The 16,167-nt window shown below is 34.5% G+C and overlaps 2 protein-coding genes across 3 annotated transcripts; one reads left to right on the top strand and one right to left on the bottom strand.

Annotated features, from left to right (window-relative positions):
- Nucleotides 1–806: 806 nt before the first annotated feature.
- On the bottom strand, nt 807–15,978 carry top3b (DNA topoisomerase III beta). Of its 2 annotated transcripts, XM_058777595.1 has the most exons (18): nt 15,914–15,978; nt 15,707–15,817; nt 12,471–12,602; nt 11,290–11,396; nt 11,023–11,097; nt 10,725–10,921; nt 9,262–9,418; nt 9,030–9,143; nt 8,844–8,934; nt 8,202–8,356; nt 7,563–7,668; nt 6,360–6,506; nt 6,081–6,254; nt 5,300–5,428; nt 5,048–5,197; nt 4,579–4,679; nt 2,493–2,694; nt 807–1,387 (listed from the first exon to the last, which is right to left on the bottom strand). In XM_058777595.1, exons 2-18 carry the CDS (start codon nt 15,774–15,776, stop codon nt 909–911), a joined length of 2,586 nt encoding a protein of 861 aa, XP_058633578.1. In that variant the 5' UTR covers nt 15,777–15,817; nt 15,914–15,978; the 3' UTR covers nt 807–908. The 2 variants fall into 2 exon arrangements, with proteins under 2 accessions (XP_058633578.1, XP_058633579.1); XM_058777596.1 differs by lacking the exons at nt 15,707–15,817; nt 15,914–15,978 and adding an exon at nt 13,223–13,345.
- LOC131541680 (interleukin-17A-like) lies at nt 13,458–15,311 on the top strand. The gene is made up of 3 exons (XM_058777597.1): nt 13,458–13,511; nt 14,438–14,613; nt 14,858–15,311. The coding sequence occupies exons 1-3, from the start codon at nt 13,497–13,499 to the stop codon at nt 15,075–15,077; spliced, it is 411 nt and encodes a 136-aa protein (XP_058633580.1). The 5' UTR covers nt 13,458–13,496; the 3' UTR covers nt 15,078–15,311.
- Nucleotides 15,979–16,167: the final 189 nt, after the last annotated feature.

The following is a 16,167-nucleotide window of genomic DNA, read 5'->3' as shown; positions in this document are numbered from 1 at the left end:
GCCAAGGTTCTACTTCTTAATATGGGAATAAATGAGACGGCGATTTTTGTAATAGTGACAAGAAAACATTTTTCATTATTTTTTCCTTTAGTTTAGATGGACAACGTCAAAAACGTTATTCAAACGTTATTCTTAAACATGATACTGATAGGCTTTTCTCTTCAAGCTCTGAAACTTTTTATTTTTATATTTTTATTTAACTTTTTTGTTTGCATAATGTGATCAGTTAAACATTGTAAAATGTTGATTATACTCTGAATGAACATTTCTCTTAATATTATGTTTCTTATGAGTATATGCATTTATGTTAAAAATGCATATAATCATAAGTAAATACAGCAAATATATAAATTAATCAAATACAGAAATGTAAATCTAAAATATAGAGCAACTTGGTAAAATGTGCAACTAAAAATCTGAAACATGCTCTTGTTGTGGTACCATGTCCAAAAAACATATTGATACCATAGCCTGTTTGTTTTAATTCAATTATTTTGTTACTAACTTTATGAATTATTTTACCAACGTATTTATAAATATATTTAGTATATTGTTTCATATAGATGTGCGACTTTTCTATTTGAATACATTTTAAAATGTAAATTATTCCTGTGATGCAAAGCTGAATTTTCAGCATCATTACTTAAGTCTTCAATGAAATTATTCAAATAGAAAACAGTTCTTTAAATTATAATAATATTTCACAATATTACTGTTTTTTCTTTTTTCAAATGGTGCATTAAACATATAGGCATAAACTCCATTAAAAAAAACAAAAAAAAAAAACAGACAAGATGAAGCAAAGACTCTATTAAACTAAAAGTTTATTGCCATTTTGATCTTTTCAGCTTGCACTTTAAGCCTTATTAAGCTGGCTTTGATTTTCTTCTGCAAGACAAATTAACATTCTATACAAAATATGCTGCCAGGGCTGCCATTTTATCTTTAGGCTTTTTAGGATTCCCTCTCCCCACAGGCCTCCTCCCTCTTCCCTTCCCTCTCCCTCTGCGGGCTCCTCCGGCCCGGTGCATGGGATGCCGCATGGTCGCATGTTTCAGCTCCACCAGATCCTGGAACACAGGGTCGCAAAACACACAGCCAGTGTGCTGCGTTTCACCATCAGGCAACGGCGAGCGTGTCTTGTTGAAGTCCACTATGACCAGGGAGGCTTCGCAGGAATCACAGCTGTCCTGGGACACCTGCACTTTATGGGCATGCTCGAAGAAATGCACCACCACGTTGCATTTGTTGCAAGCCATGCGCCACTTTGGACCCGAGGTGGGGTCGAAGACCAGGACGCCTGTCTCACATTCAACACACTGGCCGATGCCAAGAGAGTTGAGGGAGTGCTGACAGGAAGGGTGGGTGCACTCATTACAGCCCATCCCTGACAGAAATAGAAAGAGAAATGACATAATAAGGACTATTCTTCAAGTAGAAGAACGTTTACACTTCTTTTCATGTTTTAAGCATTTTTTTTTTTTGTTTAATTTGCTAGAATGTCAGAATCCTCCACCCATTTTGTTTTTTAACTGCACCTCTGTAATAAATTTATAAAAAGCTTAAATTTTTCTAGGTATGCTATGTATTTTATATATTTATTTTAAATAGAATATGGTTCAAACGTTTGGGGTCATTAAGATGTTTTAATGTTTTTGAAAGAAGGCTCTTATGCTCACCAAGGTTGCATTTACTTTATATAAAATAAATAAATAAATAAAAAACACAGTAAAAACAGCAATACTGTGAGGTATTATTACAATTTAAAAGAAATGTTTTCTATTTGAATATATTTTAAAATGTAAATTATTTCTGTGATGCAAAGCTGAGATTTCAGCAGCCATTACTCCAGTCTTCAGTGTCACATGATCCTTCAGAAATCATTCAAATATGCTAATTTGCCGCTCAACAAACATTTCTTATTATAATCCATGCTGAATTTCTCTGAGTCTTTACTGTCACTTTTGATCAGTTTATAAAATTATTATTTATTCTTTCAAAAACAAATTTTACTGACTCCAAAATTTTGAATGGTACTGTATAATGTAATACATAGTATTTTAATTTTACAAAATGTATTTAATATTTAAAATAAATAAAATAAATTTGAATAGCATTAATCAGAAACAGAATTTTGTAAAAACAAGTGTGTAATTTAATAATATAAAATCTATACATTTTATATTATTAAATATAAAATAAATCATTTATATTTAATTTTTATTATTTAATAATATTCAATAACTACATTTCTACATTTGATTTAATTTGGAAACAAAACGTTTCTTTTCATTTTCATAAACTTGAAACATGGTTTATGCAACCATCTTTGAAATAAAAAATAAAAAAATTAAATCCAAAGATTGATCAAGAGCATAATCAGATCTCTCATTATTGGATATGTACATAAAACACAGTTTGAAAGAAACCTAATTGAAGAATCACTTTAAAACAAGTTGATTTGAGAATCAAAGCTTTCCAGTCTCTCCTACCTTTCTTCATGTCTCTGAAGGGAGGGTTGCTGAAGCAGTATGGACACACAGGGTAACTTTTGCCACGAGACCCCGAGGTCCACAGCACCAGCTCAAACTCATCCAGAGGACACTTGAGCTCCTTGTACAGCTTAATGGCTCCATTCTGAGGCAAACTGTAGGTCTCGTCACAGTGAGAGCAGTGCAGGCGACTGGGTTTGGCCTGGGGGTGATTAAAAAAAAAATTAATTAAAAAAGACAGTTACTTTATGTTTGACACTACATCATGATAAAGCTGTAAAAAGCAATCTGGGACTCAACTTTTTGCAGTTGTAGAATACGTTTTATGTGCATTTATTGGAACAATATTTAATACTTATGAAAATATATTTGAATAATAATAATTATTATTATTGTTATTAATAGCTTTTTTTAGATTTTGCATTTGAGCTGACTTTTTCAGAAAATAATGCTTCTCCATGTTAAAATTCATAACTGAAAAAATATTGATGGTGAAAAACACCAGCATGTACTGAATTACTAACATATGTCAGTTTATAACTTCATTTTCCACATATTTTACCATCCAAAATGAAGAAGTAACAGTAAAGACCTCTATACTGTGGCTGGACTTCACTTGAGAAAATCAGCATTAACCTCCCTTACGCAAGCGGTGGACACTGAAGCCCATTTAACAGGGACATTAGACTAACAGCCCAGAGTCTAATTTGAATGATGAGGGACACTGATGAATAATTTGTGAGTTATTCCACAATCAGATGGACACAGGACAACATTTAGGTAAAACGCTTCCTTGTTGAAGGTCATTTTCAGGTGCTAGAGAGATGAGAGACTGCCTAAAAGCCCAAAGTGCATCAGAGTGGAAAAGAAATGAACCACGTGATTTACAGCAACATGACCATTCGGATGGTAATTAGGATCAAAGTTGGTGTGCATGTGTGGATGCTCTGGGATCCCATCCATATCAATTGAGTCATCAAAAACTTTAGCTGCATTACTCACTGCGAATAATCAACATCATTTCCCATCAACTTGACGTCACATTGTGGATATATGTGCACTATATACACAGTACTGTTCAAAAGTTTTGGGTCAGTAAGATTTCTTTAAAGAAATGAATACTTTTCAGAAAGGATGCATTAAATTGATCAAAAGTGACAGTAAAGACATTTATTATGTTAGTGTTTCATATAAATGCTGTTCGTTTAAACTTTCTATTCATCAAAAAAATACTGAAATAAAATAAAATTTTCCACAAAAATATTAAGCAGCACAACTGTTTTCAACACTGATGATATTAAATGTTTCTTGAGCAGCAAATCAGCGCATTAGAACATTTCTGAAGGATCATGTGACACGGAAGACTGGAGTAATGATGCTGAAAATTCAGCTTTTTTAAAATTACATTTAAAAAAAAAAAATTTAATAGAAAAGTTATTTTAAATTGTAATAACATTTCACAATCTTACTGTTTTATTGCATTTTTAATCAAATAAATGCAGCTTTTAAAGAACCTTCTTACAAAAACCTTTTTTTTTTTAATTACCAACCCCAAAACAAAAATCTGTTTTCATAATACACTGAACTCAGATCTGAACTACAGATCATAGCATGTTCAGACTTAATTATTTTTTTTGCTGCTTTCTTTGTCAACATTGACCTTTAGTTTGAACTGATGACAGTACGATTAGAAGGAGGAATGTTAGATATTTAACCAAACACGCTTGTCTCAAAATGGTCCAAAGTTCAGTTCTGCACAGCACTCAAGTCAAATGATTGCAACACCATGTCTGGGGCTTTGATCCATGACCCTGACCCTACCGTTAAATCCTGATTTTGAGACATCGCAGAGGGCTTTGACCTTCTTATTACAAGCCAAAAGCTTTGACCTCTTAACTACCACTTCCCCTGGGCTACTATTCAACATTATACTCTTCGGAGTCCTAAACACATTCATCAAGGCTGTATTTATATGATAAACAATACAGTAAAAAGAGTAATATTGTGAAATGTTACTATTAACATTTCCACAAAAAGAAAGCAAGGCGGCAGTATGAGTAAGACGCCAATATGAGTCGTTACAGACCTGGATGTACTTCATGAAGCGATGGCATTTGCCACAGCGCGAGAGAGGTTTCCCAGAAGCAGCGATGGGGGAAAAAGACACTTCCATCAGCTCATCCATGCCTGTAAAAAACATTCCGAGCAGGATTTAAGAGTCAGTAACAAGCAAAAACAAATTAATACACATTTATTAGTAGTGTTAAAACAACATCTCTAATGCCAAATTTACACTGCAAAGGTGGCACAGAAGCACATCTGATGTGTTCAATGCTGCTCAGAAGAGATCAATGTATTTACACAGCAATTACAACTGTATACTTCGATACTCTGGGCTGAGGTGGGTCTGACCAGGCATAATTTAGTCTGACTTTTATGCAGCTATCATATAAACATGGAGTTTCTCTGAAAACTGTCTAAAATGTATTTTTTTATATGGTACAGAAATACAGCAATCAACTAATTCTTTGCATAGATTCATTGTGGGACATTACCTGCAATGGAGTCCACAAAGTAGTGAAACTTCCTCTTGAAGATGTCCAGAGTGTGCTGTAAGACCTGCTGGAAGTTTGCCTTTCCTAAAGATATCAGATTTAGCTGTTTTTCCACAGCACTGCGGATTGTGGGCAGCACCAAATCTGCATCTAACAGACACATACAGATGTACAAGGAAAAGGATTTGAAGTTTAACCAATGAGGCATGCACACACCAGCTAATTACCTGAGGTTCAAATATTTTTCCTTACCAATCTTATAGTAACCGTGAACCAGAACAATCCCCAGGTTGGTGGGTTTGAGTTTGCGGCCGCTTTCAACCGTCACATAGTTTCTCTGGCAGACGTTGTTAATGTGGACAGGGATGCTGGCATCCGTGCCTAGTGACAGAATCATTTGTTAATGCAGTCCACATAATAATAACTTTTACAATTTTCAAAAAATAAAATAAAAATATTTCTTGAGTAGCAAATTCTGAAGGATCATGTGACACTGCAGCAATGGCTGCTGAAAATTCAGCTTTGCTTCACAGGAATAAATTACATTTTAAAATATATACTTTAAACTGTAATAATATTTCACAATATAATAGTTTTACTGTATTTTGGATGAATTAAATGCATCCTTGGTGAGCATAAGAGACTTCTTTCAAAAATTGTAAATGGCATATGTACTCATTGATGCACTAAATCTTGCATCAACGCTTCAAATATTAATCCAAATAAAACATAAAATGTTAAAACAGTCCTTATACTGTATGTAATAGCATATTAATGAATAATGAATAATGACGTATGAAACGCTTTTCATAAATCATTGTGCTGTGAATTCTGCATGCTTTTTCTAATTAATTTTAGTATTTTAGACGCACTGGATCCAAAACGTTAGAACAATGGTGAACAAACACTAACACTGTAAGTGCACATCAGGGATAAAATGTATAAAATGACCAGTTTAAAATGTACTCTCTTCTGTGAACTGCTTTTCTGAAGAATCTGTTAAGGTTGTCAGCACTAATAAAACAGATTGTACCGATGCCGTGTTTCTCCATGAGTGTGATGAGCTCGGCCTCAGTCAGGTAGTCTGGTGGATTGGTCTGTTTCTCCAGTAGTTTGATCTCATCCACTGTAAATACGTCTCCTCTCTCACACACCGGCAAGGCTTCTTCCAGTGGAATACCCTGCCAGGGCATCACCTCAGTGTAACCTGTTTGCAAGAAATATTAATTAGCATCATCTCTCCGCTAGAATATAATTTAAAAATGGCAGATGTAAAAAACATGAATTAAGCTCATCTGAAGACTACACGTACCAGCAGAGATGAGTGTCTTCCCGCTGCACGTGAAGCTCTCTGTGGCGATGCTGAAGGAAATCGTTGTCTGCAGGTATTTGCAGTCGGGGCTGACTGTCGCGATGAAGTGCCGTGTGATGTAATCATACAGACGCCAACCATCGCTGCCTGCAGAGACAAAAAGATATTTGGCATTTTATAGCTCTGTTGTCTTAAGATTAGATTCTAGAGTTAGGATGTTCCTGCAATATGGCCTCTGAACTGAATTTCGTTGACTGTACCATTCAAAATTTGTTTGAAAAATATCGACTTTATTCAACAATTCATCTCCTCTGCGTCACCCTATAGCGCCATTTCAGAGAGTATCACATACGTAAACAACAAATGCAATGTATGTACGCGGATACATTGTTTACGTTCAGATCAAAGCTTAAACAGTTTAAACAACACAGAATAAAGTCGATATTTTAGTTTTCTTTGCACACAAAAAGTATTCTTGTAGCTTCGGAAAAATTACGGTTGAACCGCTGATGTCACATGGATTATTTTAACGATCTCCTTGCTACGTTTCTGAGCCTTGATCGTGTTAGGATCCGTGCGGTCTATGGGAGGGTCAGAGAGCTCCCGGAATTCATCAAAAATATCTTACTTTGTGAACAACATGAGTAATTAATGACAGAATTTTCATTTTTGGGTGAACTATCCCTTTAAGCTCACTTTTAAAATTATTAACAGGATCAAGTATCTTGTCCTGAAATGTCAGATTTGGATCATAGTATGACCTGGGTGTTTTCTAGAATATCTCTGTGCTAGACACTTCGGTCACACTTTATATTAGGTGGCCTTAACTACTATGTACTTACACCAAAGAATAAGTACAATGTACTTTTTGTGTTCATACTGTATTGCAAAACACATTTGTTGCTATTGAGGTGGGATATGGGTAAGGTTAGGGACAGGTTTGGTGATATGGGTAAGTTTAAGGGTGGGTTAAGGTGTAAGGGATGGGTCAACAGTGTAATTATAAATGTAAGTACAAAAATTAATTACAGATGTAATTACATATAGCTATTTTTAAAAATATAAGTACAATGTAAAAACATGTATGTACACAATAAGTGCATTGTACCAAATGATTAATTTAAATAAGTACATGTTAGTTAAGGCCACCTAATTTCAATATCAAAAACTTAAATGTGAAAATACACAGTCTGACAGTCGTACCCAGTTCGCTCTCAGAGGCGGCTCTCATGGGTGTGATTGGCGGATGGTCTCCTGCATCCACTCCCTTTCTTGGCCTGTTAATGCCCTCAGAGAGCAGGGCTTTTACCTGTATACACACAAACACAATATTAATCGCTTTACATTATTTTTGTGGCATATCAGGATTAAATATATAGTCTATGTATATTATAATACTATACAAAATAATGCAGTTAAACTTCCTACAAAAATACAATAACATCAAAATATTTCGATTTAATATATTATAAAATATTAATCATTAAAGAGCATATTAATTCATTAATGAGCATCTTAAGTGATCTCTTCGAGGGGGGAGGAAAGTACGGTGGCCGAGAGAGCTCAACGCGCTGCAAATCGAAAAAACACCAGTAAATTAAGAAAACAACTTCATCAATTTGACAACACACGTGCTGCAAATGCTCACAACACAACCAAACAAAGAAACGCGCTGCAAATAAAATTCTTTATTTGGTTGTGTTGTGAGCATTTGCAGCACCTGCTTTCAAATCGATGAAGATGTTTTCTTGATTTTCTGGTGCTTTTTCTATTTGCATGTGTTTTCCGTAGTTCCAGTGCGTTGAGCTCCCTCGGCCACCGTAGAAAAGGGCTACTGCTTACCGTTTCACCCCAGAAGGAGCTGTTGGCCTGCTGTTTGAGGGTGCCCTTCAGGTCAAAGTTTTCAGGGTAATGTGTGGTCTCTGTGCGAGGGTAGCTGATATAACCCTGTGTGTAGAGACGCTCTGCTATCTGCATAGTATGCTGGGGAGCCATTCCTGAGAAATACACAGATAAAATCAAATATATGCTGCAGTTTAGTCAGTAAGATTTTTTCCCCTCCGTCAGCATATTAGAATGATTTCTGAAGGATCATGTGACATTGAAGACAGGAATAATGATGCTGAAAATTCAGCTTTGCATCACAGAAATAAATGACATTTTACAATATATTACAATAGAAAACAATTATTTTAAGTTGCAATAATATTTCACAATATTACAGTTTTACCATATTGATCTGTCTATTTTTATGTAAATAATACTTCAATACTACAAAATTACAGGAATCATTTGTCAAAAGTGACGTTATTAGAGTAAATGAAGTTCTAGACCACTTAATCTAAGTTCAATGGCATGACTAGTCATTACATTCCACAATTGATTTCATTCTCTCCCCTCTTTCTTTCTTTCCTCATTAAAACCCTATTTCTTATGCTTTTGATTTGTGAATTCACATTTAATATCACAAGGGAAGCTGCCCACCCAAAGCAGAGCTGGCCACTCTTAACATCTCCACTGTATTCAATGCGAGGGGTCTCTGCTTGGCTTTCTCTTTCTTAGACACCGAGTCAACCTGCAAGAAAAGATACGTAACTCATGCAGTTACACATTTAGCATCACTAAAATATGAAATGACACAATCATAACAAGTGAGATACAAATACATACTTTAGCCTCCTTAGCAGTCTTTGCCATGTTAACAAACATTTGACCAACATCTCGGTCAAAAACTCGCACGCGGTCCCAGTCCAAGATGAGTGGACTGTCCTTGCCTCTAAAAACCTGTGTGCACAAAAAAAAAAGGAAAATGCAGAAAAGCAGCAAGTATGCAATGCGAAATGATATAGCTGGATTTTGAAAACTGGGTTTTGTATTTTTAGCAGAAAGGGCCAGAACTGACCTTTGCCTGTATAACCCAGTATGCTTCAGGTTTGAAGGACTGGATCTTGTCATGCCGTTCCACACAGAATCCCAGTGTGGGAGTCTGACAGGGACCAAACGAGATCAAGGAGGAGTCCAAATTCCCATATTTCCCCTGGAAGTATTTAGTCTGGAAACTAAATATAATGATTATGTGTGATGAACAACTTAAAATAGTTTGACAAATGCACTACTGCTCAAAAGTACGGAGCCCTTTAAAGGACATTGTGGTGGGAAAAATTCAGGAGAAATTTTTTCAAGGAAAAAATATTTTTCAAATGTTTTGCATTCTCTCGCAAAACTTTTGCGTTCCCTCGCAAAACCATTTGAGTTCGGACAAATTCTTCCTGTTTACTTTACAGCTTGCAGTGGTTACAGCTCGTATGTTCACAATGGAGCGGTTCATAAGAGTTTTATTTTGAACTTGGACTCAAATAAATTAATAAGTCAGTGCTTAGTTCAAGGCATGGTTTTGGGACATAATAAAACGCTTAATGTGGCTTAATGTTTTAAAACAGTGACTTGGAGGACCAAATTCGAGAATAATAAAAGTTGATATAATTATTAGGCTAAAATTAATACCCTTATTAATAATATTACTTTTTTAGTATTTCTTTATACTTGAGTCAAAGTTCAAAATAAAAACTTTATGAATCCCTCCATTGTGAACATACGAGCTGCATGAACCTTTCATTATAGCCAACCTTAAGCGTTTTCTATGGGGAAGAAAAGGCTTAACGTGCAGGGCGTTGTGTTCATATTCTGCTTTATTAATAGTAATATTATTAATATTACGTTTATTAATGTTAGCCTAATAATTTTTATCAGGATTTATTATTATCGAATTTAGTCCTCCAATGTCACTGTTTTAAAACATTAACCCACATTAAGCGTTTTAGAATGTCCCAAAACCATGCCTTGAACTAAGCACTGACTGTATTACTTTGAGTCCAAGTTCAAAATAAAACTCTATGAACCGCTCCATTGTGAACATACGAGCTGTAACCACTGCAAGCTGCAAAGTAAACAGGAAGAGTTTGTCCGAACTCAAATGGTTTTGCGAGGGAACGCAAAGTTTCTCGAGGGAACGCAAAACATTTGAAAAATATTTTTTCCTCCCACCCTGAATTTTTTCCACTCACCCCGGATTTTTCCTACCACAATGTCCTTTAAAGGGCTCCGTACAAAAGTTTGTAGTCAGTTAAAATAAATTTTTCTGAAAGAAATTAAAACTTTTATTCAGTAAAGATGCATTATTTTAATAAAAAGTGACAGTGAATACATTTATAATGTTACAAAATATTTATATTTCAAATAAATGCTGTTTTTTGATCTTTGTATTCAACAAAGAATCCTAAAACAAAAGACTGTATTGTAATGGTACATAAAAATAAAGAAAGATATCAAAGCAGGTCTGTTCTACCCAGATGACCTCTTTCATACCGTGTGAAAGCACAGCCGATCCTGAGGTCCAGTTCCTGACGAGCATCTACAGACAGAGCCTCGTTCCTGTTGGGTTCTCCGAGTCGGTTCATGGCGTTACAGATATCCGTGTCTGTGATGGAGCTGAACTTCGCTCGATACACGGTACGATCATTACCGTAAGACTTATTCATCACCGGCTGAATGGCATCCAACACCTGAGATGGTACAACACAAACAAATCAAGAAAATGCACACCTCAGGCCCAGTTATATGGACAATCTTAGGTTGTATTTTCTTTCAGTAGATTCAGACTCACCTCAAAACAAATGTTCTCTCCTTCTTTATCACAATCCAACCACAGGACAACATAGTCACAACCTTTTGCTTCAACCTGTCAATATGTTAAGACTTAATTGTTAAAATATTGGTATTAAATTTACTATAGTATAATTACATTATATATTATTTATAGAATAAAAATGATAAATTCTTTGACAAGCTTTAAATATAGTTTGTCTAAATGTTTAGTTATTTTAGACAATAGATACACCATAATCAGTCAGGTAATGAAAGGTAAAGTCACCTGAAGGAATTTGACCATATTTAGTTTGGGGTTTGCTTCTTTCTTCTCAGTCGGAGCTTTACTGAACAACTCAGCTGGATCAACTTTATCCCAGTTGTTATACTTTCCTGCAAAACATTAAGGATAGGGAATAATACAAGTCAGGTTTACATTGTCTTGCACATACACTACCAGTCAAACGCTTTTGAACAGTAAGATTTTTTTAATGTTTTTTAAAGAAGTCTCTTCTGCTCACCAAGCCTAGCATGTATTTAATCCAAAGTACAGCACGAACAGTAAAATTTTGAAATATTTTTACTATTTAAAATAACTCTTTTCTATTTAAACATATTTTAAAATGTAATTTATTCCTGTGAATTTTTAGCATCATTAAACCAGTCACATGGTCCTTTAGAAATCATGATTTGCTGCTCAAAAAACATGTTTTATTATTATTATGTTGAAAACAGCTAAGTAGAAGTTCCTTTGATGAATAGAAAGTTCAGAAGAACAGAATTTATAATGTATTAAATGTCTTTATCATCCCTTGTGATAAATTTAAAACATCCTTGTTAAAAAAGTATTATTTTCGATCATTTCTAAAAGATAGAAAAAAAAATAATAATAATTATATATATATATATATATATATATATATATATATATATATATATATATATATATATATATATATATATATATATATACACACACACTGACTCCAAGCTTTTGAATGTTATAGTTTATGTTACAAAGGCTTTTTATTTCAGATAAATGCTGATTTTTGGATCTTTATATTCATCAAAGAATCCTGAAAATATGTACTCAACTGTTTTAAATATTGATAATAATAATAATAAATGTTTCTTGAGCAGCAAATCACCATATTAGAATGATTTCTGAAGGATCATGTGACACTGAAGACTGGAGTAATGATGCTGAAAATTTTGTTTTGATCACAGAAATAAATTACATTTCAAAATATATTCAAATAGAAAGCAGTTATTTTAAATAGTAAAAACATTTCACAATATTTCTGATTTTGCTGTGTTTTGGATCAAATAAATGCAGGCCTGGTACGCAGAAGAGAATTCTTAAAACATGAAAAAAATCTCACTGTTCAAAAACTTTTGACTGGTACTGTACAGTTACAGATTTTGCTTGTATTTTAAAAGCAGTCCTACTGAAGACAAAATACTTGCCGATGAAGTCCAGACTCATGACATGTCCACACACTGACGTCATCTTGAACCTCACATTTTGGCCCGTGAAGCTTCCTGTGTACTCATGGACTGAACACGCTCCATTCAGGCCTTTTCGGGTTAAACAGCTACCTGTAAGTGAAAGGCAATATAAAGAAATGTTTAAAGACCTCATACATTTCTTATAATTGCATGTCATTCAAAACTTGTTTGCATTTCTTTCTTTGGTTTCGGGTCCCATTGACTTCCAAAAAATACTAGAATTCATTGTGACCCAAATCTTTTTAGTTACCATCATTCTTCAAAATATCTTCTTTTGTGTTCAACAGAAGAAAGGAAAGCGTACATAAGGGTGACAGAGTTTTCACTTTTGGGTAAACTATCCCATTAACTAGAACAAAATTAAAAACAGAAGTATTTTAACATAAAAATCAAGCAAACAATCTTGCACTGACACCACAATAATTGCATTCAGACGAGACTTCATCCTTCGCTTCGAATGCACACTGTTCATCATTCATCTGCCTAGAACCACGTCAATGTCTGCAAAAGTAACTAACATGGACATCTAAGCTTGACTACTGTATAAGCGCTCCTTCAGAAACTTTGATGGTGGACACTGACGAATCGGCAGGCTAAAAGAAGTCTAATTAGTGTCGGCATTGAGCGATCCATCATAAAGTAAAATGAGAGAGAGAAGAGCTGATTATGCATCATTCCTTTCATTCATTCTTTTCTATTTGGTGCCCAACCAGAGTTAAACCTGAATGACATCAATGGTCGCCATCAGGTAATGAGATGCTGTTCCCAAGGCTGAACTCTGATGATGGAGTCCATTGTGAATGAGCCTGACGATGACCTTCTCGCTCTGCCGCTACAGATTTTTGGAGGCCTCCATTGAGATGGTGGTACATAAATACAGGCCTAAAAGGAGGGGATGGACACACTTTGACTGGAAGCTTTACCTCCAACAGGCACAGCAAGCCTCCAGCCTTTCGCTGCACTCCTCACCTCCGTTTCTCCAGCATGCAACAGCTACAGGTAAGTCTTCAACGCCATTCTCACAAGATCATCTAGGACCCAGAACTAGGAAACTGCACTTACTTGAATTGAGTCACTTTTTAGATTTAAATTACTATTAAATTATTACATTTTAATATTAAATTAGTAACACTACCATTCAAAAGTTTGGGGTTGGTAATACATTTTATGTTTTTTGAAAGTAGCCTCTTATGTTCACCGTAGCAGCAATTATTTGTTCAAAAATGCATTGCAAACAGTAATATTGTGAAATATTATTACAATTTCAAATAACTGTTTTCTACTGGAATATATTTTAAAATGTAATTTATTGCTGTGATGCAAAGCTGAATTTTCAGCATCATTACTCCAGTCTTCAGTGTCACATGATCCTTCAGAAATCATTCTAATATGCTGATTTGCTGCTCAAGAAACATTTATTTTTATTATCAATCTTGAGAACAGTTGTGCTGCCTATTAGTTTTATGGAAACCATCATACATTTTATTTTTTCGTGATTTTTTAGATGTATAAAATTTTCAAAAGTACAGAATTTTTTTTCAATACATATAAGTACTTAAAATCTAAAATATCTTATAAATATAAATAATACATGGCAAATTATAAGTAAACAAAATTGCTGAAATCAAATTATTATTAATATTTACCCAAAATTAACCTTTTTTTTTCTCAAAAATTTAGAAATTATTAAAAAATATATATATATTTAATTGCCCAAAAGTGCCCTGGGTGATATACATCTATCACTAAACTAAAACTGAGCATCCAATAGTTTAGGATAAAATCAATTTTAGTATTTATTTTAGTATTTATCTGTCACAGACTCAAACCTTGCAATAACCGAGAGCCCAAGACAATGTTTTAGTGACAGGCGCAAACTAATAAATACTGATGGTTTGTTGCCTACTTCTCACTCTCCCGCTCAGATTCTAGGACTCCTGAGCGTTTTTCTGCTGGTCTTGAATCCCAGCCAGTGCAGTCCGATCATGGCCCAGTGTGTGGAGCACACCTACTGCTCCTCCACGCTGAAAGAGTACCACACACAGCTCATCAACCTGCCCAGCAAGATCAACGAACGCAGCGTTGCCGCATGGAGCTACGAGTGAGTACAGCAGATTTTTAAGCCTTTTAAAAATATGGATTTATAGCCAGCAAAAGGGAAAGTATACTGCAGGTGCATTTTATACAGGATGCATGCAATCCTTCTCTTATAAAAGTTTGTAACAATTCAGAATTTGACAATAAAAATGCAAACAATCTAATCTGAAAGACACTGCATGCATTTGGAGGCCAATTACCGACCATCAAATTCTGAATATATAAATATTTTTCTGCACCAATAACAGGGAGAACATCGACATGGACCGTGTGCCGCAGATCATCTATGAAGCAAACTGCCTGAACAGTCATTCCTGTGAGGGGTTCGACAGCTCCTTCAGTCTGGAGAGCATCCCCATTGCAATCAAAATGCCATTTCTCAGAAAAAACCCAAGATGCCCAACTTACGCACTGGAATTCGAGGATGTCAATATCGCTTGTTTATGTGCTACATCCAGAAAGAATTAGCACTGGGTCTAAGAGTTCGTGCACTGGATTCAATTTTAATGATTATAATACATGTCACTTAAATTTAATGTCAACCACAAAGTCTACTGAATAGTAATGCTTGTCGTTCTAAACAAACAACAACACAATGCATATGCTGTAATACAGATGCCTTGAGTTGCCAAATGCTTGTAAATGTGATTAAATAAACTAGTTTTGTAACAAAAGCTTTTGATCTCATTCAGGAAACAAATGTTTCTCATTTCTTTTAAAATACTCAACAACATTAAACACCCTGTAACCTTTTTCCTGCAGTGTGACTATTAAAAATATTTAATATACTCTTATTAGTATAAGAGTATGTGGCCAAAAAACTGAAAGACAATTATAAAATAATCAGAAACGTGCTATTCAACATATTTTTAGTCTAGCATCTCATTTGACATGTAATGTCAACTGTCCATCTGTTGAAGTGATATATCAACGTAATATTAATGAATGAATGTCAAACAGGACCAAACAAGACATCAAGGGTGCTCTTTTATTTGAACGAGCTGGAAAACCAGATCAATTTATCCCCTGTTTATAAATTAGGGCGCCTGTAATTATATGCAGTATATTTAATTTTTATAAAGATCATGCAGACTCACCTTTAGAGAGGATTTTGGCAATGGACTGAGCCAGAGAGGGCTTCTCAGCCACCATAAACACAGTCCTCATCGCTGCTGCTTTTATTTATCTGTCACAAACATCAGCGGGACCTGACAATGAAATACCAAAGTATATATCGTATTTTAAAGTTAATAACTGAAGCTAAAATTTGACTTTTTAGACCAACAATCGAGATAATAACACACCGGTATGTGCTGCAGCCATTTCTTTAGGCACATGTTAGCTTCCGGGTTGTTCGTGTTCTTTCAAAATAAAAGCCCTGACCGTTATAAGAAACATTTTACTAAATTTAAAATAGCGATTAAAATTCTAAATTCTAAATTTAAAATAATAATAATAATAATAATAATAATGTAATTGTAATAATAATAATAATTAATAATAACAACAAACTAATAAACAACAATATAATATAGCAATATATCAAAATAATATTAAA

The sequence above is a fragment of the Onychostoma macrolepis genome, chromosome 05 (genome assembly GCF_012432095.1).
Source record: "Onychostoma macrolepis isolate SWU-2019 chromosome 05, ASM1243209v1, whole genome shotgun sequence".
Classification (NCBI taxonomy): domain Eukaryota; kingdom Metazoa; phylum Chordata; class Actinopteri; order Cypriniformes; family Cyprinidae; genus Onychostoma; species Onychostoma macrolepis.
This window is presented reverse-complemented; position numbering and strand designations above follow the sequence as displayed.